We start from the raw sequence: 25,589 nt of genomic DNA, 5'->3' as shown, positions 1-25,589 counted from the left end.
CTTGAAGAATTTCCTTTAGTATTTCTTGCAGACCTGGTCTCCTGTCAATGAATTATCTCAGATTTTGTTTGTCTGGAAAAAAAATCTTAGTTTTGCCTTCATTTTTAAAAATTATTTTCACTGTGTATAGAATTTTAGGTTGTTCTTTTCCCTGCAGAACTTTAAGATGCATTCTGTTATATTCTGGTTTCCATTGTTTCTGTTGCAAATTCAGCTGTCAGTTTTGTTGTTACTTTGATAATTTGTCTTTTTTTCTTCTGCTTCTAAGATTTTCTCTGTTCTGTTTTTCAGCATTTTGACTATTATGTGTGTACTTGGGTTTTCTGTTTTTAATCTGCTTAGGGCTTGTAGAGCTGCTTGAATATGAGATTTGATATTTTATCAGTTAAAAACAATCCTTGTAAATATTTTTTTTAGATATCATTTCTGTTGTGGTCTCCTTCTTTTCTTCTGGTATTCCAGTTACATGTATGTTAGGTCTTTTCACCGTGTCCCATGTGTATTGTTTTTTCTTTATATTCTTTTCTTTTTTCCTCCATGCATCAGTTTCTGCTGTTCTGTAGTCTAGTTCACTAATTCTCTGTTTTGCCGTGTCTTATCTATTAAATTTTTCATGCCAGTTTAGCACTATAGATTCTATGTGAAATTCTCCATCTTTTCCTTTATTTTCTTGAATGTGTTAATCATAATTATTTAAAAATCCTTTTTCTAATATCTGATTCACCCATAGGTCTTTTTTTTTTTTTTACTGTCATCCTCCCCCATCCCCTAGTGTTTTGGCATCTTGGTTCTTGCTATAATTTTTGATTGGATGCTGGACATTGTGGATGAAAAATTCTAGAGGCGTTGGTATTGTTATCTTCCTCTAAAGAGGGTTATGTTTTCTTCAGGCAGGCAGATAATTTTGGAGGGTCACTTAAATTCTGCCAAGGGTTGGTTTTATGCTATATTAAGTCTGCTTTGTTTCAACTTTATAGATTGTGGCCTATATTCCTAGTGGGTAGCTCTTCTGGGGTTTCAACACTTGTAAAAAAGCTATAGTGTTTATGAAGACTTTTTCTCCTTTGCAAGACTTCAACTACAACCTCTGTCTTCCCAACACTTGTGTAGTGTAATCTTAGTTCCCCGACCAGGGATTGAACCCATGCCCCCTGCGGTGGAAGTGCGGAGTCCTAAGCACTGGACCGCCTGGGAATTCCCTGTGATTCAATCATAGTTTCTTTTTTTTTTTTTTTTCGGTACGCGGGCCTCTCACTGTTGTGGCCTCTCCTGTTGTGGAGCACAGGCTCTGGACGCACAGGCTCAGCGGCCATGGCTCACGGGTCGAGCCACTCCACGGCATGTGGGATCTTCCCAGACCAGGGCACGAACCCGTGTCCCCTGCATTGGCAGGCGGACTCTCAACCACTATGCCACCAGGGAAGCCCTAAGCAGCTATTTTCATACAACAAAGCGACTTTGGTGATTTAGATATTACAGAACCCACCCATGTTTTTATTGACATCATCCATTTTGCAGTACATTTACAGTGCAAATTTACTTTCAACTTACTGCTTACATCATTAAATATGCTTCTCAGCAAATACCTTGTTTTTAGCCACATCCCACCTTTCTCATAGAAGGAAAAATTAGATATTCTTCTTTATTCTAGTCTGATTTTTATAGAGTGGCTTCCTTTGTAAAATTTTTTAAATTTTAAAATTTTATTTATTTATTTATTTTTGGCTGGCCACTGCGGCATGTAGGATCTTAGTTCCCTGACCAGGGATCGAACCTGCGCCCCCTACAGTGGAAGCACGGAATCTTAATCACTGGACCGCCAGGGAAGTGCCTTTTTTGTTGTTGCTTTTGTTTTCCTTTTTTTAATTTTTAAATTTCAGTTCTTTAGAATTCTTAGGGTCAGTGGTATCCCAATATTTTAAAAGTAAGATAATAGATTAGTTCTAAAACAGAGTAAGATAGGACTGAATTATCTGTTCTTTCTTGGATTGTCTGTGCAATGTATTAGAATTTGTTCAATTTTCCTTATAGACCCACATTCCCTATTAAACTCAGCCTTAAAATCAGAAATCAGAGGAGAAATAAGTGTGATGTGATTTAGGGGGATGTAATTAGATGAGATCGTGTAACCCCACAGTGATTACTTTGATTCTGTGTTTGTAATATAGCCATTCTGAATGGGAATTATGCTAACTCCAATGCTTTTTCCATTGAAAAGTATTTTCTGCAGCGAATTTTGTTATTTCCATTTTAATTTTGTGATAAGTTTTCTTCACAGTTCTTTAAAATTATTTTTTATGTTTGTCTTTATTGTATTTTTATTGGGGTTGAATGTTTTTCAGTGTATATTTTAAAGCAGTGTTACTCAAAGTGTGGTCTGAAAACCAGTGCTAGTTTGAGAACTATTTGTTACTGGTTTGAAACAAAATAAATCATGGAAACTGAGAATAAAACTTTAGAAATGTTGTAACATTTGACATTATGGCTATATTCTTACTTTATAAAAGTATGAGTCTACAGTGGATTGGTCAAAAACAAGACTAGTTTTTCACCACAGAGAGTTTGAGAAGCACTGTTTTAAAGGACAATTTGATTCCTCATCAACTATCTGTATAAAATTTTATTAATTTTAGCTGCTTCCATTGTAAATTTCCTTTTTTTGGTCTTCACTTCTATGAATTTTTGTTACATTTTGTAGATCTAAATTTCGTGAGGAAGATTTTATTTATTTAGGTTAATTTTTCGTTAATAACGCACTTTATTATTTCTGGTATAACATTAATAGTTTTAACTTGTGTCTTTCATACTTTTTTCCCCGGGTCAGTTTTTCAATTGACAGTGTTACCAACAACATGATAGGATATGAATATGAAGCTGAATCAAAACTTCTTTGGGTGTCAGAAATCCTTTTCTTGCTCTGCAACTACCAGGTCATTGTTTAAGTACTGGTAAGATGAGAAGGGAAAGGTGGATGGCAGAAACCAAGAACTGGCTAGATTGGTCTACATGAGAAAGGATGCAAGAGGGAAGGGAGGAGCAAAGAGAGGAGATTCAAGTGTGGTGAAGAGAGAAGAGTTTTGGAGTTTATGGAGGAAAGGGGTAAATGAGGTGAGAAGAGAGACTTTGGGAAAAGATATGTGTACAAAGGTTTTTAGACAGTTTTGTTGTGTATTATGCTATGTAATTCCCCTTTTGCTCCTTTCTCAAATGACCATCAGTAAAGAGCTTTGTCACTTTTCTGATGCATTCTAGAGTTTTGTATTTCTTTTGCATCTGTCACTTTGTTGGGATGTACCTCAAGGTAGCCCATTTTTTGTTTAGGTTACACAAATGTAAGATGTGTATGTTTGAATTCTACTTTTTTTTTTTTTTTTTTTTACTTAAAAATCATTATCGGGCTTCTCTGGTGGCGCAGTGGTTAAGAATCTGCCTGCTAATGCAGGGGACACGGGTTTGAGCCCTGGTCTAGGAGGATCCCACATGCCGCGGAGCAACTAGGCCCGTGAGCCACAACTACTGAGCCTGCGCGTCTGGAGCCCGTGCTCCACAACAAGAGAGGCCGTGATACTGAGAAGGCCCGCGCACCCGCGATGAAGAGTGGCCCCCGCTTGCCACAACTAGAGAAAGCCCTCGCACAGAAACGAAGACCCAACACAGCAAAAATAAATTAATTAATAAACTCCTACCCCCAACATCTTCTTTAAAAAAAAAAATCATTATCAAAATTTTTTCCATATCATTAAAATCTCTTTGTAGACATTTTTAACTTGTCCCCCCCCCATCAATTGCTTAAAAAGACTATTTTTAATGGGTCAGTTACAGTCCAGTGCATGGTGTACCAGTGTTCACTTAATCATTTTTTTCATATTGGCTGTGCACACAAAAAATGTTGCCTACCTTTTCAGTAAACAATGAATGTTGCCTGCTGTCAAGGCATCAGCCACTGCAGCCATACCCCCACCCCACCCCCAAAGGGTGCACCCTGAGGGGAATTCAGGTTGGAGAAAAACAGGATACTGGCCCTAGATAGTTAAGATGCATAGCTAAGGAATAACTTCAATGAGCCAAGACTCTTGCATATTCCTCTACATAGAAAAGCACTAAAATCATTAACTTGAGATGTCTTTTTTTGCGATTAGCAGTAATCTTTTGACGTTCAATTACATGTATTTTTTTTTTTTTTCCCAGTGAAAACTTCTGTATATCCTGGCTTCTCCCTAACCTCTTTGGAGCAGTTCCTCAGAGCTATCTGAGAGGCTGTCTCCCAGGCTGTAGTCCTCAGTAAGGTCCCGGAATAAAACATAACTTGCAACTTTTAGGTTGTGTGTTTTTCTTCAGTCGACATTTAGGTGTTTTCCATGTTTTTGCTAAAATAATTAATGTTGAAATGAATAACTTGATTAGTCTTTACATGTGTAATTATTTCCTTAAGAAGAAGATTGGATTGAAAGTTACGAACATTTATCAAATTCTTGATATATATTCCCAAGTGCAAAAGCAATTGTTTGAAATTACTAATAATTTTTCACTGAGTAAACATTGCCAGGGTGCAGCTTGAAGGTCATAAAATCTTTTTTTTTGCGGTACACGGGCCTCTCACTGTTGTGGCCTCTCCTGTTGCGGAGCACAGGCTCTGGACGCGCAGGCTCAGCGGCCATGGCTCACGGGCCCAGCCGCTCTGCGGCATGTGGGATCTTCCCAGACCGGGGCACGAACCTGTGTCCCCTGCATCGGCAGGCGGACTCTCAACCACTGCGCCACCAGGGAAGCCCCATAAAATCTTTTTAAACCAAAAAGGTTGTCTTGATGTTAATCTTCTCTAACCCCTTGTTTTCAGACGGTAGCAGACCAAAAAGTATCAGAGAGATGAGAACCTCATTTTGGTGTTGCGTGATAGTCTACTTCAAGACTTAACAGATTCTAATAATCAAGAAGCTTTTCCTTTTATCTGGTTATATATGTGCTCCTTTCTTGTAGAATAGAGGTACTTCATCCCCTCCCCCCTTTTTTAATCAGAGTGGATTTTTTTTTATTGATTTGCTCCTTGTTTTTTTCTTTTCTTGACTCAGTGTAATGATAATAATGATAAATTACATTTGTATAATATTTCATTGGCTATAAAGCACTTTGATATATATTATTTCACTTAATATGCGTGGCATCCCTGATGGGAAGATATCTGTATTTTATAAAAGAAAAAAATAAGATTATTGCCAAGGCAACCCAGTTAAGTTATAGATCTGGGACATAAACCTGGGTTTCTGATGTATTATCTGGGTAGTATGGAGTAATAATTAAGACAGAGTTCTAGAGCTAGAGTGCTTGGCTTTAAAACATGGCTTTGTCATTATTAGCTCTTAGGAAAGTTTCTTAATCTTTCTGCCTCAGTTTCTTCCTCTGTACAGTGGGAAAAATAATAGTCCCTACCTCATAGGGTTGTTATGAGGAGTAAGTGAATTAATATGTATAAAGTGTGTAGAAGAATGCCTGACATAAAAGGAATATTCAGTGAATGTTAGGTGTTATTGCTACAACAGTACTACCACATCTGCCTTTACCACCGCTGTTATATCTTAGTCTTCTTTGATTTCCAGGGCCAGACAGCTGGCCTTTTCTTTTACTGGTGGCTTTTTGGGTTAAGTTCCGGGAGCAGTTGCTTTGGTGATTCTTGTGATGTTCTTGGTTTATTTGCAGAAGAGCAAGACAGTGAAGAAAACGAGAAAAGGCGAAAAAAGAAAAAGGGTACCAAGAGGAAAAGAGATGGAAAGGGTCAAGAAGAAGGGACTTTGGCTTGTGACCTGAAGCTGGATGACATGCTTGACCGCACCTTAGAGGACGGCGCCAAGCAGCACAACCTAACAGCAGTCAACGTGCGAAACATCCTTCATGTGAGTAAGACGGGGGCAGCCGTGTAATGGGAATAGAACTCTTTCACCAGGAGCAAATAAAAGTTCTCAGGAAACTCTTGAGTCTTGGTGTGTGAATTACTAATTTTGTGAGTTCCCTGTGGCAAAATATTTTACATTTCAGGGTAGCCTTCTCTTTGCACTCAGCAGAAGTTTGAAATGTGAACACATGTGAAAGAACTTAATTGGGAGGATAAACTGTTACTCTGCTTCCTTCCACTGATTTGATTGTTTATTGTTTAGCATATTCAAAGATAATGGAAGATGATAATGTTCACAGTGGATTTACTCTTGTGGGTCAATGTGTCTTAAAAGATGCCCAGTTAACAGTTTACAGTCCTTTGCACATATGCAAATACTCTTCTTTGCTATGTAGCAGTACAGCTATTTATAAAGCCTTTGCTGTTTATTACTGTTTCTCTTAAGCAGATAGTTAACCTGAGAATTTTTTTTTTTTGAGCCATTCCTGTTAGTATCAGCTAATGAGATTGGTCCGTTTGCTTGCTACATTGTTGGAAGCTGTGTGCTTCTCTCCAAAACTTCCTTCTTTGCTTTCAGTTGCCTTGCTCTACTCTAATCTGAAATCATTTGGGTATCTAGCTCTCGTTTATCCTCTACATATATCTAGCAGAGTTACAGAGACATGAGTATTATCTAGATGATACATCTTTGTTGCATAAAGTGAAATTTCATCTTTCTCCAGGAAGTAATCACAAATGAACATGTAGTCGCTATGATGAAAGCAGCCATCAGTGAGACGGAGGATATGCCAATGTTTGTGAGTAGTTATCGTTCTTTCAATGTCATGGAACAGAACTGTCTGTAAACTGGCTAAGTGTAGTGAGTTGTTTACAAACTCACTTGGGAGTTTTTAAATAATTTGGCAGTTGGGGGCAAACTCAAGAATCACTCGATGATTTTTATTGACTGTTTTCTTCTCATTTTCCCTTCTTAGGAACCCAAAATGACACGCTCTAAACTGAAGGAAGTGGTGGAAAAAGGAGTGGTGGGTGTTCTGTTTTTTCTTTATTTAGCTTTGTTAATAGTATATAATTCCAGGTTATTTGTAGGGAAAAAATATAGGAAATATTTATTATGATCTGGGTTTGACTCCTTAAAGAAATATTTGTAAAAGGCAAATAGACATGTGGAGATGCAATATATGAAATCATTATCATAGTTTATTTTTATTTTAGTTGCTTTTTTGGAAGTGCTAGGTAGATAACCATTTGGAGCGGTTGAAAGCAATGAGTGATGACAGTTTTTCTATTCATGTTGTGAGATATGTGGTGAAGTGTTTAAAGTAGTGTATTTCAAATTGTGTTCCAGGGACCAGTTGCATCAAGATCACCCTGGTATGGGGTTCCTCAAGAGTGCTTATTAAAAATGCACATTCTTGGGCTTACCTCAGACCTAGGAATCAGGACCCATGGGTAGGGCCTGGGAATATGCACTGTTGAAAGCACAACAGTACATTCTTTTGCACACTAAAGTATGAGAACCTCTTGAAGACTTTTGAAGCATTCTGATACAGCAAGCTCTTTGATGCTGGGCACTGTGTTCTATCTGCTTAATAAGCACTTGTCCAGTTTGTGCTTACCTTCTGTGACAAGGCAGGTGATAGTCCTGAGGGAGTCCATTCTATCTCTGATAGTAAGAAAGATTTGCCATATGGACCCAAAATGCATACTGTAGTTTTTGTCTGTTTGTCTGGTTCTGTTCCTTGTAGCCCTGTAGAAGAAATGTCTGTTCCTCTTCCACGTGACCTTTCCTCTAGTTGAAGAAAACCAATATATCTTTTTATAACATTCTTTTCTTGCTAAACGTCCCCTAATTTTTTATTGGTCTTCATGTGACAAGGCTTTGAGTACCTTCACCAATCTGATCCTTTCCTTCTGCATGTGCCAAGTTCGTCCATATCCTTTTAAAAGTATGCCTTAAGTGGATCTAGTGCTTCAGATAGGGTTTAACTAGTATAGATTAAAGTTAGGTTGGGACTTCCCTGGCATTCCAGTGGTTAAGACTCTGAGCTTCCACTGCAGGGGTACAGGTTCAGTCTCTGGTCAGGGAACTAAGATCCTGCATGCCGCATGGTGCAGCCAAAAAAAAAAGTAAAATAGGGCTTCCCTGGTGGCGCGGTGGTTGAGAGTCCGCCTGCCGATGCAGGGGACACGGGTTCGTGCCCCGGTCTGGGAGGATCCCACGTGCCGCACAGCGACTGGGCCCGTGAGCCATGGCCGCTGAGTCTGCGCGTCTGGAGCCTGTGCTCCGCAATGGGAGAGGCCACAGCGGTGAGGCCCGCATACCAAAAAAAAAATAAAATAAAATAAAGTTAGGTTATTCCCTTAGTGTTCAGATTCCATATTTCCCTTAATGCAGCCTAAGGTTGCATTGGCTTTTTTTTTTTTTTTAAATATGCCAAAGACATACATTTTAGGGTGGCAAATTCTGCCCCCCTATGCACTGGCTTTTTTTGACAGCCACATCATATATATATATTTGTATATATTTGTCTAATTGACTAACCCTGGTTGCATAAAGTGAAATTTCATGTTTCTCCAGAAAGTAATCACAAATGAACATGTGGTAGCTATGATGAAAGCAGCCATCAGTGTGACAGAAGTTCTCTGAAGTCTACCTGACATAGAAGATAATTAACATTAATTCCATATTTGATTTAAAAAAACCCAGGGAGATCCAAATCAGGCTCTGGATTATGTCTACCAACCACATATATAGTTGCAGAGAAGGTAGACAACCCAAGGCTATAGTTTATGTGGGGAGAGCAAAGATTAGAGTCCATTTCTCTTGCTTCTTAATCTTAATAGACTGACTCCTTCCTGATGGATTTGGCAGTAGGAAAATTGATTGGTTTAGAAACAAACATGAGAAGAGGTATGGACCTGAATCACATCATTCCCTTTACCCTGTATTGGGCCTGGCTCCACAGAGCTAGATAAGTAGCCACAACATGGCAGGGCTGAGGAGATGTGGAGGGCCTAAGGCTCCTTACAGAGACAGAACCTAATGGTCTATTGGATTTTGTTCATGATGATTTCGTTTGGGTCACAGTTAGATGGTCAAGAAATTATGCATTCCAGTGGTATTGTGTCAGGAGTATGTAAGAGGTTTTAAAGAATTCTTTAAAAACTTCCCCCCACCAACTCTATTGTTTTATTTTTAAAATTTATTTATTTTATTTATTTATTTTTGGCTGCATTGGGTCTTCATTGCTGCACACGGGCACAGGGTTTCTCTAGTTGCAGCGGTGGGGGGGACTACTCTTCTTTGCGGTGCGTGGGCTTCTCATTATGGTGGCTTCTCTCATTGCGGGGCATGGGCTCTAGGCGCTCAGGCTTCAGGAGTCGCGGCACACAGGCTCAGTAGTTGTGGCTTGCGGGCTCTAGAGTGCATGCTCAGTAGTTGTGGTGCATAGGCTTTGTTGCTCCGCGGCATGTGGGATTTTCCCAGAGCAGGGCTCGAACCCGTGTCCCCTGCATTGGCAGGCGGATTCTTAACCACTGCGCCATGAGGGAAGCCCCTCTATTGTTTTAAAATCCTGAAAAAGTTGAAAAGAATTTTACGGTGAATCTAGATTCCATCTAGATATAACAATGTTAAATTCTGCCATATTTGCTTTATCTCTCTCTGTGTCTGTCTTGTTTTTTCCTGGACTATTTGAAAAGAAGTTGTGTACGACTTGACACTTCACCCCGAAATCCTTCCCTAAGAACTTTTCATGGCTAGCTTTTTGGAGGCATACTTATGGTGGATTTATGTAATTGATTAAGACATACTGATGGCAAAAGGCTGCTGTCACCTGTAGTATCCTAGGTTTGTGTACTATTGTAGTTTATAAATAGTTTTCATATTTATTATTCTATGTGAACCCAAGCTGTAATATAAAGTAGACAATATAGACACTTTGTCCATTTATGGGTAATACAGATTCTTACTAGGTTTAAGGCAGAGATGCTAATGATGGAAATAGATTCATCTTTCCTTTTCTTCTGCCAAGCTCTGACAAATATTTGACAGTGTAGATCAGTACCCCTACATCACTGCAGCTACGTGTTAGTCTGATGGCTCCTTGTGATGATAAAGAAGTAAAAATGAAAAATAGTCTATTTTGGTTAACGGAACTTAACTGTTTATATTCTTTGTTGGTAGGTAATTCCAACATGGAATATTTCACCAATTAAGAAGGCCAATGAAATTAAGGTAAAGTTGGAAGAGGTAATTCTTATTCTTTCCCAGAAAGACTTCATCAGTTTCGAAATGCTTCTATTTGTTAACTTTTTTGGACCTGTGTATTTATTTAAATTCCAGGTTTGTTTTTTTCCATTTCATTAGTCTTAGGTTTGACTCTCATGCTAGAAATCTTTTTAACTCCTGCCTCTTATTACTTGCTGTAGCTGCTTGTTGTGCTCTTAGGATTTTTTTTTTCCTGCTCTGCTTTCTTCCCTTTATTTCCCAAATACATATGATTTGTGTTTTCTATTATTTTATTTTTTTCTATAATTGTACTTATGTAGCCTCCTCAGTTTGTGGATATCCACCTTGAAGACGATGATTCCTCAGATGAAGAGTACCAGCCCGATGATGAAGAAGAAGATGAGACTGCTGAAGAGGTCAGTGGTTACCTGTGTGACTGTTAGTTGGTAATATAGAAAAAAGTTGGCTCCACAAGGCAGAGTGTACTTTGCTTCCTTAGTAATATCACTTGTTCTATACAGAGGGTTGAAACACAGTTCTTTTTTCTACTCATTTCTTTGCATAAATCTAAGACTGTGACTCCTCTTCATGCTCCCTTGATTTTTTCATGTCTTGTATTATGAAATATAACACACATATAACATGCAGAACTGTGCATAGGATAAAAAAATATACAGCTTAAATAACTATAAAGCTAATCCTTATGAAACTTCCTTAAAGTCATTAAGTATAACATTGCCAGACACCTCTTATCACAGTCACTTTTCTTCCCCTATAGACAGCCACTATCTTGACTTTTTGGTAATTACTTCCTTGCTTATCTTTCTACTTATATCACCTAAATATGCAGCTCTACACACTGTGTTCAATTTTTTACTGTTTCTGAACCTTAGGTAAATGGAACAATAGTCTGTTCTTTGTGTGGCTTTTTTTTTTTTTTTTTTGGTTCAACACAAGTCATTTGAGATGCATTTATACTGTTGCTTGTAGCTATAGTTCGTTCATTTTCATAGTTAATGTAATATTCTATTTCTTAATTTGTTCTTTGACTTGTCTGTTAAAGGATTTTAAATCAATGCCTTACAGTTTTACAGAGTTTACAATGCTGATGAGGATAGAGATCTGATCCCTGTTCCTGCCTTCAGCAAATTAAACTTTTATTTAAATTTTATTCTTACTCTAATTCAGTGATTGATATTTTGTGATTCATTCTATTGAGGTACTTCAAACTCAGTGAATGAGGTAGGGGCATACATATGAAAGTGAACTGGATTTGTTTTGTAGAGTTTATTGGAAAGTGATGTTGAAAGCACTGCTTCGTCTCCACGTGGGGCAAAGAAATCCAGATTGAGGCAGTCTTCTGAGATGACTGAAACAGATGAGGAGAGTGGCATATTATCAGAGGTAAATCCACATCATACTAGCAAGATAAATTAGAGATGCTCTATAAGTAGATTATTTAACTGTATAAATGGATCATTTATCCATGGTGATTCTAAGCTGTCACCCTTTGCCAAACATGATTCGAGATCAGTAATCATGCCATTTTCTTCCTGGTATTTGTGACTAGTTATAACTGAATTTCAAATTCCCTTAAGTCAGTGAACAGTTAAGACAAAACTGGAACTCAGTGACAGGGAGAGTTCTTATTAAGGGGCCAAATGTGAGTGACTGGCAGAGTTTCTTTCCTTCTACCCTTCTCTTTTTTGTATGTGTTTTCTAATATTATTCTAAAGCCATTTTTATTGTATTTCCCCGCTTTTGATAACCTAAATAGCATCCTGTTGGCTTCATTGGAAATAGGATGAAACCTAATTAGATTAATGTACTTGACAGTGCCTTTGTTTTTATATATACCTCTATCTAAATGGGAAGAGAAAGATTGCTAGCATATGAAAGACATGCTTCTCTCCTCCCGCTTTTTTTTTTTTCTCTTCCCTTCCTCTCTTTAATTTTTAACATACTTGCCCCTTTTAATCAGGCTGAGAAAGTCACCACACCTGCCATTAGGCACATCAGTGCTGAGGTGGTGCCCATGGGGCCTCCGCCCCCACCAAAGCCCAAACAGACCAAGGATAGTACTTTCATGGAGAAGTTGCATGCAGTAGATGAGGAGCTGGCTTCCAGTCCAGTCTGCATGGATTCTTTCCAGGTAAACATAACTCTAAATTGCTGAAAAAGTCAAATGGAATAATTTAGTCATTGCTCAGATTGGGAAGGGAGAAGGGAAGATATTAAATTTTGATACAGTTAGTAACAGTCATGAAATTATAGGTCTTTGGTACTCTAGTTTGTACTGTTTTATTGTAAGTGAGAATTAAGTGAGAATGGCAGTTCCTAAGGAAGAAATAAGGTATGTGACAGAGAGCATTTTAAAATGTGGAACATAGGAACAACCTTCAGCCAGATTCCTCAAATATTAACCTTTACCACAATTGCTTTATCATTTTCTCCTTCTTTCTCTCTCTCTGTACACATTTATTTTTTCCTGAATTGCTTTAGAGTGTGTTGCAGTCATGATGCGCTTTTACCCCTAAATATCTTAGTGTATATTTCCTACAGATGAGGACATTTGATTATGAAAATAAGGATATATAATATTAATAGTCTATTAAAATCCTTATTTGGATTTTGCCAATTGTCCCAATAATATCTTTTATATAAAACAAAAGAAAAATGATTTTTTTTTTGGTGATCCGGGATCCAGTCTAGGATTATGTGTTGTATTTAGTCGTCTTTTCTCTTAGACTCTTTATATTGGGAACAGTTTCTCAAAGTTTCGTAACCTTGACATTTTTGAACCTTATAGAGCAATTATTTTACAGAATGTTCCTCAATTTTGACTTTTCTTATACTTCCTCATAATTAGATTCCGGTTATGCACTTTTGGCACAAATATCACAAAAGTGATATGTCCTTTTTATTGCATCATATCAGGAGGCACATAAATTCCGTCATGTTAAATTTGATCACATGATTAAGGTGGTGTCTGCTTGTTTTCCTCGTTGTAAAATTATTATTTTTCCATTTTTAAATTAATATGTATCTTTGAGGCAAAATATCTTTTCACCCACTAATTTTAACATCCATTGCTTGTTCTTGATTGAAAGAGTCATTACTATGGTTACTGTCAAAGGATGACTTTCTAAATTCCATCATTAGACAGTTCTTCTTCTTTTTTTAAAAATTTTTTTATTTATTTATTTTTCTTTTGGCTGTGCTGCGTGGCATGTAGGATCCTAGTTCCCTGACCAGGGATCAAACCCACACCCTCTGATTGGAAGCGTGGAGTCTTAACCACTGGACTGCCACGGAAGTCCCAACCAGTTATTTTTTTTTTTTTTAACATCTTTATTGGAGTATAATTGTTTTACAATGTTGTGTTAGTTTTTCATATATAACAAAGTGAATCAGCTACATGTATACATATATCCCCATATGCTCTCCCTTCCACCCTCCCTATCCCACCCCTCTAGGTGGGCACAAAGCACCGGGCTGATCTCCCTGTGCTGTGTAGCTACTTCCCACCAGCTGTCTATTTTACATTTTGTAGTGTATATATGTTAATGCTACTCTCTCACTTCGTCCCAGCTTATCCTTCCCCGTGGCCACGCGCAACTGGCCGCACGCTCTAGAGCCTGCACACCACAACTAGAGAGAAGCCCTCATGCCACACAAAAGATCCTGTGTGCCACAACTAAGACCCGAAGCAGCCAAATAAATAAATAAATATTTTAAAAAGTAAAAATAAAAAAAAGATACTTCTCTTAAAGTATCTTTTTAGAAAAAGAAAGGAATAGACATACAGATCAGTAGAACAGAATTGAGAGTCTAGAAATAAACTCTTAAATTTATTGGTCAATTAATCTTTGACAAGTGTTCCAAGACCAATTAATGGGAAGAGAATAGTCTTTCAACAAATGGTGCTGTGACAACTGGAAATCCACATGCAAGAGTAGAAAGTTAGACCCTTACCTTATACCACACTCAAAAAGTTAGCTCAAAATAGATTATTGACTTAAATGTAAGGGCTAAAATTATAGAACTCTTAGAACAAAGCATAGAGTAAATCTTTGTGACCTTTGATTAGGCAGTGGTTTCTTAATACAATACCAAAAGCACAAATGACAAAAAGAATAGGTACATTGGACCTCGTCACAATTAAAAACTTTTGTGCCTCAGAGGATACATCAAAAAAGTGGAGACAACCCAGAAAGTGGGAGAAAGTAATTGCAAATCACATATCTGATAAGGGTCTTGTATCTGTAATATATAATGAACTCTTGTAAGTCAACAATAAAAAGACAACCGAATTTAAAAATGGGCAAAGAGTATGAGTAGACATTATTCATTTCTTTTTTTCTTAATAAAAAGGAATGAGGGGCTTCCCTGGTGATGCAGTGGTTAAGAATCCATCTGCCAATGCAGGGGACACAGGTTTGAGCCCTGGTCTGAGAAGATCCCACATGCTATGGAGCAACTAAGCCTGTGCGCTACAACTACTGAGCCTGCGCTCTAGAGCCCGTGAGCCACAACTGAAGCGTGCACACCTAGAGCCTGGGCTCTGCAATGAGAGAAGCCACAGCAGTGAGAAGCCCGCTTGCAGCAACGAAGACCCAACACAGCCAAAAATAAAATAGAGTAAATAAATTTTATTACAAAAAAAAAGGAATGAGTACTGATACATGCTACAAAATGGATGAACTTTGAAAACATGCTAAGTGAAAGAAGCCAGAGACAAAAGGCCACATATTGTATGATTCCTTTTATTTATTTTAAAAAATATTTATTTATTTATTTATTTTGGCTGTGCCGGGTCTTCGTTGTGGCGTGTAGGATCTTTTTAATTGTGGCATGTAGACTTCTTAGTTGCGGCATGCGGACTCTTAGTTGCGGTATGTGAACTCGTAGTTGCAGCACACGTGTGGGATCTAGTTCCCCAACCAGCGATCAAACCCAGGCCCCCTGCATTGGGAGCGTGGAGTCTTACCCAGTGGACCACCAGGGAAGTCCCTATGATTCCTTTTATATAAAATGTCCAGCATAAGCAAATCCATAGAGACAGAAAGATTAGTGGGTATCAGAGACTGGGATCATGGAAGAATGGGGAGCTACCACTAAGGGAAATGGCTTTTCTTTTTGGGGTGATGAAAATGTTTTGGAATTAGATAGTGGTGATGGTCACACAAGTCTGTGAATATAGTAAGATCCACTCAGTTATACACTTTAAAGGAGTGAGTTTTATGGTGTGTAAATTATATCTTAATAAAGCTCTTATAAATGTTCCTGAAATGTTGGTTTTAAAACTGATACCATTATAAGGTGCAAGGATATATTGTACAAGGGGAATATAGCCAATATTTTATAAGAACTATAAATGGAGTATAACCTTTAAAAAAAAAGACATTGGCTCCTACAAAAAAAAATTTGATATCATTATCCTTAAAGTTTCTCAGACAAAGAATAATAAATCCATATGGTTTAGAGAAGAGACCTTGTGTTTTAAGCTAAGAAGAGAAACACACAGGATATGATGAAGTTTGGAGAAATTGAAAGCATTAGGCATTCAGTGATATGTTTTTATTTCCTTCTCCATTGGCTAGCCCATGGATGACAGTCTCATTGCATTCCGAACTCGCTCTAAGATGCCTCTGAAAGATGTTCCCCTGGGGCAACTAGAGGCAGAGCTCCGAGCTCCAGACATCACCCCAGACATGTATGACCCCAACACAGCAGATGATGAGGATTGGAAGATGTGGCTGGGGGGACTTATGAATGATGATGTGGGGAATGAAGGTAAGTGGTTTTGTTTGCATTTAATATCTACTCTGTCCATGGTCTCTGGTAAAATTTTCATTAGTTAAAAGCTTAAAGAAAGGGGTGTTTTTGGTTAAATTCCACTCCCCCTCCTTTTTGTTTTTGTTAAAGAGTCTTTTTGGGAATCTTTAGAATGCTAAGATTCCTCTCCTGAAACATAAACGTACATATAATTTTACATATGATTTCACGAGAGTGCATTGACTCACTCGAAGACTGTCATGTTAGTTAAGGTTCTTCCTGATGCAGGTGAAACGTCCTAACTCTCAACTTGCTGAAGTTGAGAATCCTAACTCTCAACTTGTTGAATGAAACCAGACTTTGGGAAGAGCAGAAAAACCTACAGTGGAATTGAGACCCACTTTCCCTCTCAACAGCTGTCATCTCTACTTTTTGTCAGTCAACTCCATTCTCAAACCTGTTTTTTTCTACAAGGCTGGAACTATGATCATAAGCACATCATTCACTTCTTGGTTTGTCCCCACGTCAGAAGAACTCTCTGCTACAGGCTCCAGTTTGAAAAATCCAGAGGAACAACTGATTGGTTGGGTTTGATCACATGCCCACTGTCTTGGTATTGCATGGCTTTGATAGGGAGACTGTTTCAGCATGGAGTCCTGTGATTGGCAGCACCTTGTAAACAACGGGGTTGGAGTAAGCAGTTACCCAAAAGAAGTGACAGTGTTTCCAGAAGTAGGGAAGGAGAATTGATCAGACAGAAACAATGTTGACTACAGCCATACATGGTGTAAGAATCCCTGCTGCAACCCTTATTTGTTTTAGAATATAAGTAAAATTCTTACTTTAAAACAATACATTGTTAAAATTGTCTTTGGTGGTTTTTTTTTTTTAAGCATACTATAATGAAAGTCAGTTACCATTCATCATTTTGTGCAGTGTTTCTGTAAATTTAGAGGAAATGAGAGATTGATTTAGTTTGTAGTGATTCCAGATTCTTTTGATGGAATCAGGGCAATTTTTTTTTACTATTGTTGTTTCCTTTTAACTCTCTTCAATGGAGAGTGACCAGGATATTCATACTGGTTGTGTTGTGGAAGAGTCACACTTTTAAAAAAATGTGTATAACTGAACCAAAGTCTTACTTGCATTTTTATGTGAACAGAGTCATTCACTATCTCACTTTAATCCGTAGCCAAATTCATTGCTCCTATTTCTGGATCCCATGATGTCCTATCAGACTTAATTACAGACAACTTACAGAACATATCTTTATTCTTTACCCTGTCTTCTAAGAACAACTACTGTAAGATTTTTGTGTTGAAAGGATAATGCTTTAAGATAAATAAGAGAACATATAGCTTGTATGGAAATAGACTGAGTAAATATTTGGGTAGGTAAAGCCAGGAATAAATTAGGATAAGTGAATGAAAGAAAGTAAGTTCTCATATTTACGTTATAAAGCTATTAATAACTATATTGCATATAATTTGGCATTCAGTATTGAGTACTTTCTTTTACAAGGCAGTGTGTTAGGTTCTATGAGAGATAGAGGAAAGTGATCATTTTGTTAGGGAGTAAACATGTATGAATGGTGCCTGGTCCATTGTTAAATGCATGATACATTTCAGATTAATGAAGTTGAATGAACTCAGATGCACCATAAAAGTGGCATAAACTGTGTTCTAAGGTTTTAGAAGAGAGAGAATTATTGTTTATCATGACCAGAGATAGCAACATGAAAAAGGTGGTAATTGAGATGGACCTTTGAAAGATATTTGACAACAGTGACAAGAGAGGAATCAGATGGGTGGAAGTGACATTGAGATAATATGTATTTAGGTTCTGTAGAATATATGCTCCCCAGAGTTTTCTCTTATATTTTGTATTATAACCATAAGGGTAATACGTGCTTAGAGTAAAGAAATCAAATATTGTGTAAAGAAAACTTTAAAGCCTTTCCTCATGATGACAGTTTCATGCCGCAGAGGGATCACTGATAATAGTTCGATGTGCCTCCCGTGAGAGTTTTCAAATATGACGTTACCTTTTAGTTTTCCACGTTAATGTGGCAATAGGAAGAATTTTAGTCCTAAATTTAAATTCCCTGAGCATTTAGAAAAGACAGGTAACAAGAAGCAAATTGGTTTGAATTTTAGCATTTTTGTTCTTCTCCACCCACCTTCTATAGCAGAAGTGGTAATAAGCAATGCAATGCACAAACTTGCATGAAGGAGAAAAGGATGAAATTTGCAGCTGAGTCATTGACATATTAACTGGAGAGTCATTTCCTTAATAATCAACAACTGATGTATTATCGCATTAGTCTTCTGATAGGAGTCTAAGCTGCTAGCTTTTCCATCCCTTACCCCTTTGAGAATCTGATGAAAGCTGTTCAGCCACTTCCCAGAAAAATGTACACATCTACATACATGAAGTTTTTTTATGTCACTTTTTTGGGGGATTTATTATTCTCTTGAAGTTCATTTACTGACACTTCCTTTTTCTATCAATGCATTCAAGGTCCAAGATACCAAGGCTCAAAAATATCTGCAGAAAGGAGTGAACAGGGACAAAGATAATTCTATCCATTTTGTAAAAGTTTCAGAGAAATTCATTGTGTTGCTCTGTGTTATAGAATCAATTTGTTATACTGCTAGGATTAGAAACCAGTTTAATATTCTAGGAACATATCTCAATCAAAGAAGTCTCAGGGGACATTAAAGCATTGTTTAAATGCATGTGACACTTCATAAGCAAGCTCTGCATTTTGTCCTTAGACCTAAGCTAAGACAAAATATTGATAGTAATTAAGTCAGGTTTTCATGGCTTTATTAGGGCAGCAGCTTTGGTGCCCTAATTGTTATCACCTTGGTTGAAAGAGCTGAGGTGCTGGCTGTTGAGGAGGAAAGGCCAGACAGAGTTGGCTGTCAGGATTTTGGGATTCTGGGTGGTGTTTCTCATAATTTGTCCCTAGAATTTGAATCAGAATCAGGGAGTGTAGGGATGTATTTGTTGGATGGTGTTAAGATACAGATTCCAGGGACTTCCCTGGTGGTGCAGGGGTTAAGAATCCACCTGCCAAGGCAGGGGATGTGGGTTTGAGCCCTGGTCCAGGAAGATCCCACATGCCGCGGAGCAACTAAGCCCATGCGCCACAACTACTGAGCCTGCGTGCCACAACTACTGAAGCCCACATGCCTAGAGCCCGTGCTCTGCAACAAGAGAAGCCACCGCAATGAGAAGCCCACATACCGCAACAAGGACCCAACGCAGCCAAAATAAATAAAAAAAAAAAAAGAAAGAAAAAGATACAGATTCCAGGACCTCACTCCATACCTACTGAATCAGAATCACTAATGGTTATCATCTAGGTATCTAATTCTTATATATCCTGATGGTTGGACACTACTGGTCTGGGAGAAATAAGAGTATGATAAGGGTTGATCGAGGAAATAGAATAATGGTTAGTGGGGAGGGTGAAAATCCTCTTTCTTTAAAACAGTATTTTTTTGTTTCCTTATTAGGATAGATTTAAAAAAGAGAACATAGAGCCAATGACTAGGATAGGTTTGGATCCCCAGATCTACCAGCTGAATTTTGTGAGTGCTGGTAAATAGGAAATGATGCTAGATATAGATCACAGTACCAAACTTTAGCCATATGCTGGTTTATTTTGGTAGTATTACGTGGCTAACCATTTTCACATGTTCCTAGTACCATCTGCTCTGCATATTATTAAAAGTGAGTCTCATTTGCAAAAAATAAGAGGCTGTACTAGAGGGGGGGTGGTGGGTACACAAAATTGAGATCAGCTGGGTAGATGCTGACATTGTCAATCAGTCAAAAAAGTAATTAGACCCAGAGGGCAGGTTCCACAATCAGGGTACTAAAAGCTAAGCAGAACTCAGAAGAAACCTTCCTAAATGATTTTTCAACATGTTTGCCAAATGGGTTCTCTGAGAACATTGGCTGACCCCCGTTTGTATGGTATGGGCGGAAGCTGTCTATTGTAGTTCTTGCACCTAAACAGATGGGGGTCCAAACGTGTGTGCAGTATCCATATGTTATAGGCTTTCCCCAGAACTTATATTATTCAGCAACATTTGTAAAGAACCTGCTGTAAAGAGACTTACATAGAAAGTACTATAGAGATTACAAAGACAGGATTCCATTTCTGAGGATTTAAAACATTTTTATTGGGGGATAAACCTATAGATGGGTGAAAAAGGCTTCACATTTAAATAGCTATATATATACAATGCAGATTTATGTATTATAAACAATAAATGTTGAGTAAAGAATATCAGGTTAGATTGGGGTTTATCAGTACAGATTTTCCAGTGATTATGAATCAGAAATGTGTGTGTGGGACTTCCCTGGTGGTGCAGAGGTTAACAGTCAGCCTGCCAACGTAGGGGACACGGGTTCAATTCCTGGTCCGGGAAGATCCCACATGCCGCGGAGCAACTAAGCCCATGCGCCACAACTACTGAGCCTGCGCTCTAGAGCCCACAAGCCACAACTACTGAGCCCACACACCACAACTACTGAAGCCTGCGTGCCTAGAGCCCGTGCTCCACAACAAGAGAAGCTACTGCAGTGAGAAGCCCGCACATTGCAATGAAGAGTAGCACCTGCCCGCCACAACTAGAGAAAGCCCGCATGCAGCAGTGAAGACTCAAAAATTTAAAAAAAAAGTGTGTGTATATATTTTTATTTTTAATAAAAAATATTTATTATGAAAAATTAAGAAAAGAAAGAGTTCTATTCTTCAGTCTTTGTTAATTCTCTCTAGATATTTTCTGTGTTTAATCAAGCACATATTTATTTTTTTTTCGAAGAAAGAAATCATACTATACATATTGTCCTGCATCTGCAACTTGCTTCGTTCCCTTAATATAATTTAGACATCTTTCTATTGTAATACATAGAGATCTCCCTCTCCTGTGTAATGGCTACATAGTGGTAAGGAGTTAGTTATTCTCATTTTCTAGACTTTGTTTTTGCTTTCTGTTTTAATTCACTTCCTCAGTTGCACTAGCCACATTTCAAGTTCTCAGTTGCCTCATGTGGCTAGTGGCTACCGTTGTCGTACAATGCATATGTAGAACATTTCCGACCTTGCAGAAAATTCTGTTAGACGATGCTGATCTAAAGTCCCAGGAAAAATTTTGCCTTAATATAACATAACAATCCAGGGGCTTCCCTGGTGGCACAGTGGTTAAGAATCTGCCTGCCAATGTAGGGTACACGGGTTCGAGCCCTGGTCCAGGAAGATCCCACATGCCGCAGAGCAGCTAAGCCCGTGCACCACTACTACTGACCCTGTGCTCTAGAGCCCACGAGCCACATCTACTGAAACCCACCCACCTAGAGCCCGTGCTCCACAACAAAGAGAAGCCACCACAATGAGAAGACCACGTACCACAACTAAGAGTAACCCCCGCTCACTGCAACTAGAGAAAGCCCGCAGAGCAACAAAGAACCAGTGCAGCCAAAAATAAATAAATAAATTTATTTAAAAAAAAAATATATAAAACAATCCATAATTGATTGATTCCTTCAGGATTTTTAGTTAGGAATCTAAAAGACATCATAGCATCAACATTAGAGAAAATTGCGAGGGAGAAAAATACCCATACTTCTATGCTCTGCCATTACAAATGTTTGTTATTTTTGTATATTTTTAGTTATTTCTGAGTTATAGGGATGTAATATTTTTATGCTTATGAGTATTATGTGTGTATTGTGTTATACTTTTGTCATGAATTTGTTGAACATGTATAGAATGTTTATATTCTATATGTATATACTATTTTATACTAAGGCATCATAATTATAGTCATTCCCTAATTATTGGGAATTAGGGTCATTTCTTTTTTCACTATCAATGCCTTTGTATAAAGAGTTTTACAAAAATACTTTAATGAGATGCACTACTCTAAGTGGGTTTACTGAGATAAATTATATGTTCAGTTTTCAGGCTTTTGCTGCATTTTGAGAAATTTAAGTTTTGTTTAAAGGAAGGAAGGAAGGAACTTGGCTAATTGGGGAGAATAGGTGAGATGAGTCCGCCGTGGGAAATGATCTGTGCACAGACGCTGAGGAAAGAAAGAATAAGTTGTTTAAAAACTTCAGAATAGGGAATTCTCTTGCGGTTAGGACTCTGCACTTTCACTGCTGAGGGCTTGGGTTTAATTCCTGGTTAGGGAACTAAGATCCTGCAAGCCGTGCGGCACAGCCAAAAAATAAGTAAAAAATAAAATAAAAACTTCAGAATAAATGTGCTTTATTGGAGTAGATTCTTATGGTGCTGAACATCTTAAATTTTCATTAGAGATATGAGTTCAGAGTTGGCAATAAGTGTCTAAAACATTTTTTTTCCTAGATGAGGCAGATGACGATGACGATCCAGAATATAATTTCCTGGAAGACCTGGATGAACCAGACACAGAGGATTTCCGCACTGACCGGGCAGTAAGAATCACCAGTGAGTCTGTGTTTATTATGAGTCCTGGTCTTGACTTCTCCACATCTACCTTTGTTTACTTTGCAGATTTCTGAGGTTGAAGTTTGTAGCCCACTCAAGACATTTAAGCTTCCTCTTCCCATTTATTTCTATAATTCTTTAAATTTACATATATATTCAGGAAGCCTATCAGTTACTCATTTATACATCCCACAGTCACGTATTAAGTATTTGGCAGCGATTGTACCAAAATGAATAAGACATGGCTTCTGCCTGGAGGATGTCAGCTTAGTAGGGGGATACAAACAGAAACAGGTGTAGTACCAAGTGATAGGTGCTATAATAATAGTTTGTGTATATACTAGTGGCCTAAAAGAGGGTTATACTGTCCTAATATATGGTATGGGTTAGGGAAGGATTCACAAAATGGGATGTTTTATTTTAGTTTTGAAGGAGCAATAAGAAATTTTTGGTGAATGGGGGCAGAGAGGGATATTGCAAATAGAAGAATTCTGCAAACCATGGAATTATGAAACAATACATGTGTTTGGAAAATAGTAAGTAGTTTGGTTAAGTTGTATGAGTGAGTGGTGATAGAAGAGTTAAGCAGTGTTCAGTTCATGGAGAACCTTAGATCTGATTTTTGATCTGTCAAAAAGGAGAGCTCAGAGAGCTCAAAGCAGGAAATAAATAGGAACTGATTTGGATTTTAGAAATATCACTTTGATTTAATGCCAGTTTAATGTATTGATTTGGTGGGTAAAGAGAGCAAGATTGGAGGCATGGAAAACCATTAAATAACTTGGCTTGAGTCATTTGTTTAAAATTATTTCATTGCTAGTTTGCCAATGATGGAAAACATATTTCAGGAACTGTTGATTTTTATTGAGGGTGTGCATGACCCTGTACTGGAATAGTATACACAACATGGTGAAGGTAAGACATCGGCTCTTGACGAGGTTATGAAGAAAGTTTTATAAGTATCCAAAAGTGTTTATTATGTACCTAAATAATGCAAATCTTTGTGCAAAGAGAATTATGTAAACACAATCCTTTAGGACTTATGTTCTGTTTTGTTGCTTTATTTCATCTTTCATGTTGTTCTTAAGATTAGAATGCCATTTCCTTTATGAAGATCTTCCATTTATTTTGGTATGTTATGACAGTTAAGGTTGCATTGAAAGGAAAGCACCAGGAATCAGAGAGAAAGTGTAGAAAGAAAAGGCTTGAGGATTTAGGTTTTGAGAAAATTGTGAAGGAGGGTCTAGGAAGGTATGAGAAAAAACAACAAAGCCTTGTGTCTCAGAAACCAAGGGAAGAGTCTTTCAAGAAGGAGCGAATGGTCCACAGTGTCATGTGCTGGTCATGAAACATTTTCTGCTTGAAGCAGAAAAGTAGGAGATTGCATTTCAATTCAGCTCTCATCCTGGTATACACTTGCCTTCCCTTCTTGTTTGTCTGTTACTTTCTTCAGTTTATAGATACAGTTGACCTTGAGCAACTCAGAGGGTAGGGGTGCCCAACCCCAGTGTAGTTGAAAATCCGACTAGAAGTTTTGACTCCCCGAAAACTTAACTACTAGTAGCCTACTGTTGAAGGCTTACCAATAAAATAAATAATTATTAACATGTATTTTATATATAATGTGTTTTGTATACTGTGTTCTTAAAGTAAAGTAAGCTAGAGAAAAGAAAATATTATTAAGAAAGTCATAATGAGGAAGAGAAAATACATTTACAGTACCGTATTTATCGATACTGTAAGTTTATGTTATCTGTTTACAAGCTGAATCATCTGTCAGTATCTATATTAATATTGTTTTATATGATACAAAACACTGTAGATATATATGTTACAAACACTAGACAATGAAAAGTGAAAAAGGAACATTTATTTACTGGTATAAGGATTCATGCATTGATAATGAAGAAGCAGCAGTATGATGGCTTGATGGTAGTCTAGTGTAATTGATATGATTGCTTCACAGATCGCTTCTTAGTACGCTGGCCTGAATGGTTACAAAATTTTGTAGCCATTCAGCAGTACACTACTAAATTGTTACAAAATTTTTATGGCATACAGTATTACAGTCATATTCATGTACAGGATTGGAAACATTGTTACATTTTAAAAAAATGTGATAATAGGCTGATACACAGTTGGTAATGTAATTCTTTGAAAGCACAGTTATAAATCATTAATAAAACTAACATTATTAATTTTATTGATTATTAATTTTATATTAAATATCAGTCACTTTATGCCTATGTAAGGATAGGCTATCCATTTCAAGTCTTGTACATGATGTTCTACATGATGAATACTTAAGCGATGATGATGATGATGACACAAAAACATCTCATACAATTCTTGCCATACAGTTATTAGATTTTTACACAAAGGTATATACACATACACAACAGATAAGTTTATTAACTGTAGGCATGATGATTATTTACTATTCATTAAGTCGCAGTGGGTCATCATAAAGGCCTTCATCCTCCTTGTCTTCACATTGAGTAGGCTGAGGAGGAAGAAGAGGAGGAGGGGTTGGTCTTGCTGTCTCGGGGTGGCAGAGGCAGGAGAGGTGGTGGAGGAGGAGGGGGAGGCAGAGACAGTAACTTTATGGAAATACATTGTAATTTCTGTGTGACTTTTTTGCTTTTTCATTTCTCTAAAAATGTTTCTGTATGGTACCAGTCCCTCTCCCACCATGTGCTTTGGTTTCAGAGTCCATATCATAGAAGTGTCCTTGTAAAAGAAGTCAAAAGCAGTCTTAAATAATCGGAACCCTGCTGCCTGATTGTCTAATGTCAGTTTGTTTTCTGACACAGCTTCTTCTACATCTTCTTCCTCATCGTCTGGCACTGTTTTGGAAGCACTCATCTTCATCACGTCATCTTTTGTTAATTCCTCTGGTGCAGTGTCTGTTAGCTCTTGAATTTCTCCAAGATTCAGAACTTGAAACCCTTCACCCCCATCTTTTTTTGGCCGTATTCACAGTCTGTTTCATGATTTCCTTGATTGGCTCTGTCGTAAATCTTGTGAAGTCATGCAGGACATCTGAACACATTTTTCTCCAGCAGGAATTTATTGTTTCAGGTTTAATGGCTTTCATGGCTTTTTCTTTAACAATGATGGCCTCTTCAGTGGTGTGATCCTTCCAGACTTACGTGATGTTCTCTCCATTGGGGTCTCTCAGTGTGGATAATCCTTTCCAT

At 37.7% G+C, this 25,589-nt stretch overlaps 1 protein-coding gene across 7 annotated transcripts in view; it reads left to right on the top strand.

The window, feature by feature from the left end:
• The window catches only part of GON4L (gon-4 like), an 87,864-nt gene that overhangs the window by 18,853 nt on the left and 43,422 nt on the right, over nt 1–25,589 (top strand). For 6 of the 7 annotated variants that reach the window (XM_060031273.1, XM_060031291.1, XM_060031282.1 and 3 more), the window contains 9 exons: nt 5,695–5,888; nt 6,610–6,684; nt 6,862–6,912; nt 10,077–10,127; nt 10,442–10,537; nt 11,406–11,525; nt 12,103–12,273; nt 15,725–15,917; nt 22,288–22,389. In XM_060031273.1, coding sequence (XP_059887256.1) covers nt 5,695–5,888; nt 6,610–6,684; nt 6,862–6,912; nt 10,077–10,127; nt 10,442–10,537; nt 11,406–11,525; nt 12,103–12,273; nt 15,725–15,917; nt 22,288–22,389 — 1,053 coding nt within the window. Of the gene's footprint in view, nt 1–4,787; nt 4,985–5,694; nt 5,889–6,609; nt 6,685–6,861; nt 6,913–10,076; nt 10,128–10,441; nt 10,538–11,405; nt 11,526–12,102; nt 12,274–15,724; nt 15,918–22,287; nt 22,390–25,589 lie in introns of those variants that run through there. The other variant, XM_060031323.1, reaches the window with a different exon arrangement.

This window comes from Delphinus delphis, chromosome 1, assembly GCF_949987515.2.
Source record: "Delphinus delphis chromosome 1, mDelDel1.2, whole genome shotgun sequence".
Lineage (NCBI taxonomy): Eukaryota > Metazoa > Chordata > Mammalia > Artiodactyla > Delphinidae > Delphinus > Delphinus delphis.
Note: the sequence above shows the minus strand (reverse complement) of the source record. Positions and strands in the feature narration are given on the sequence as shown.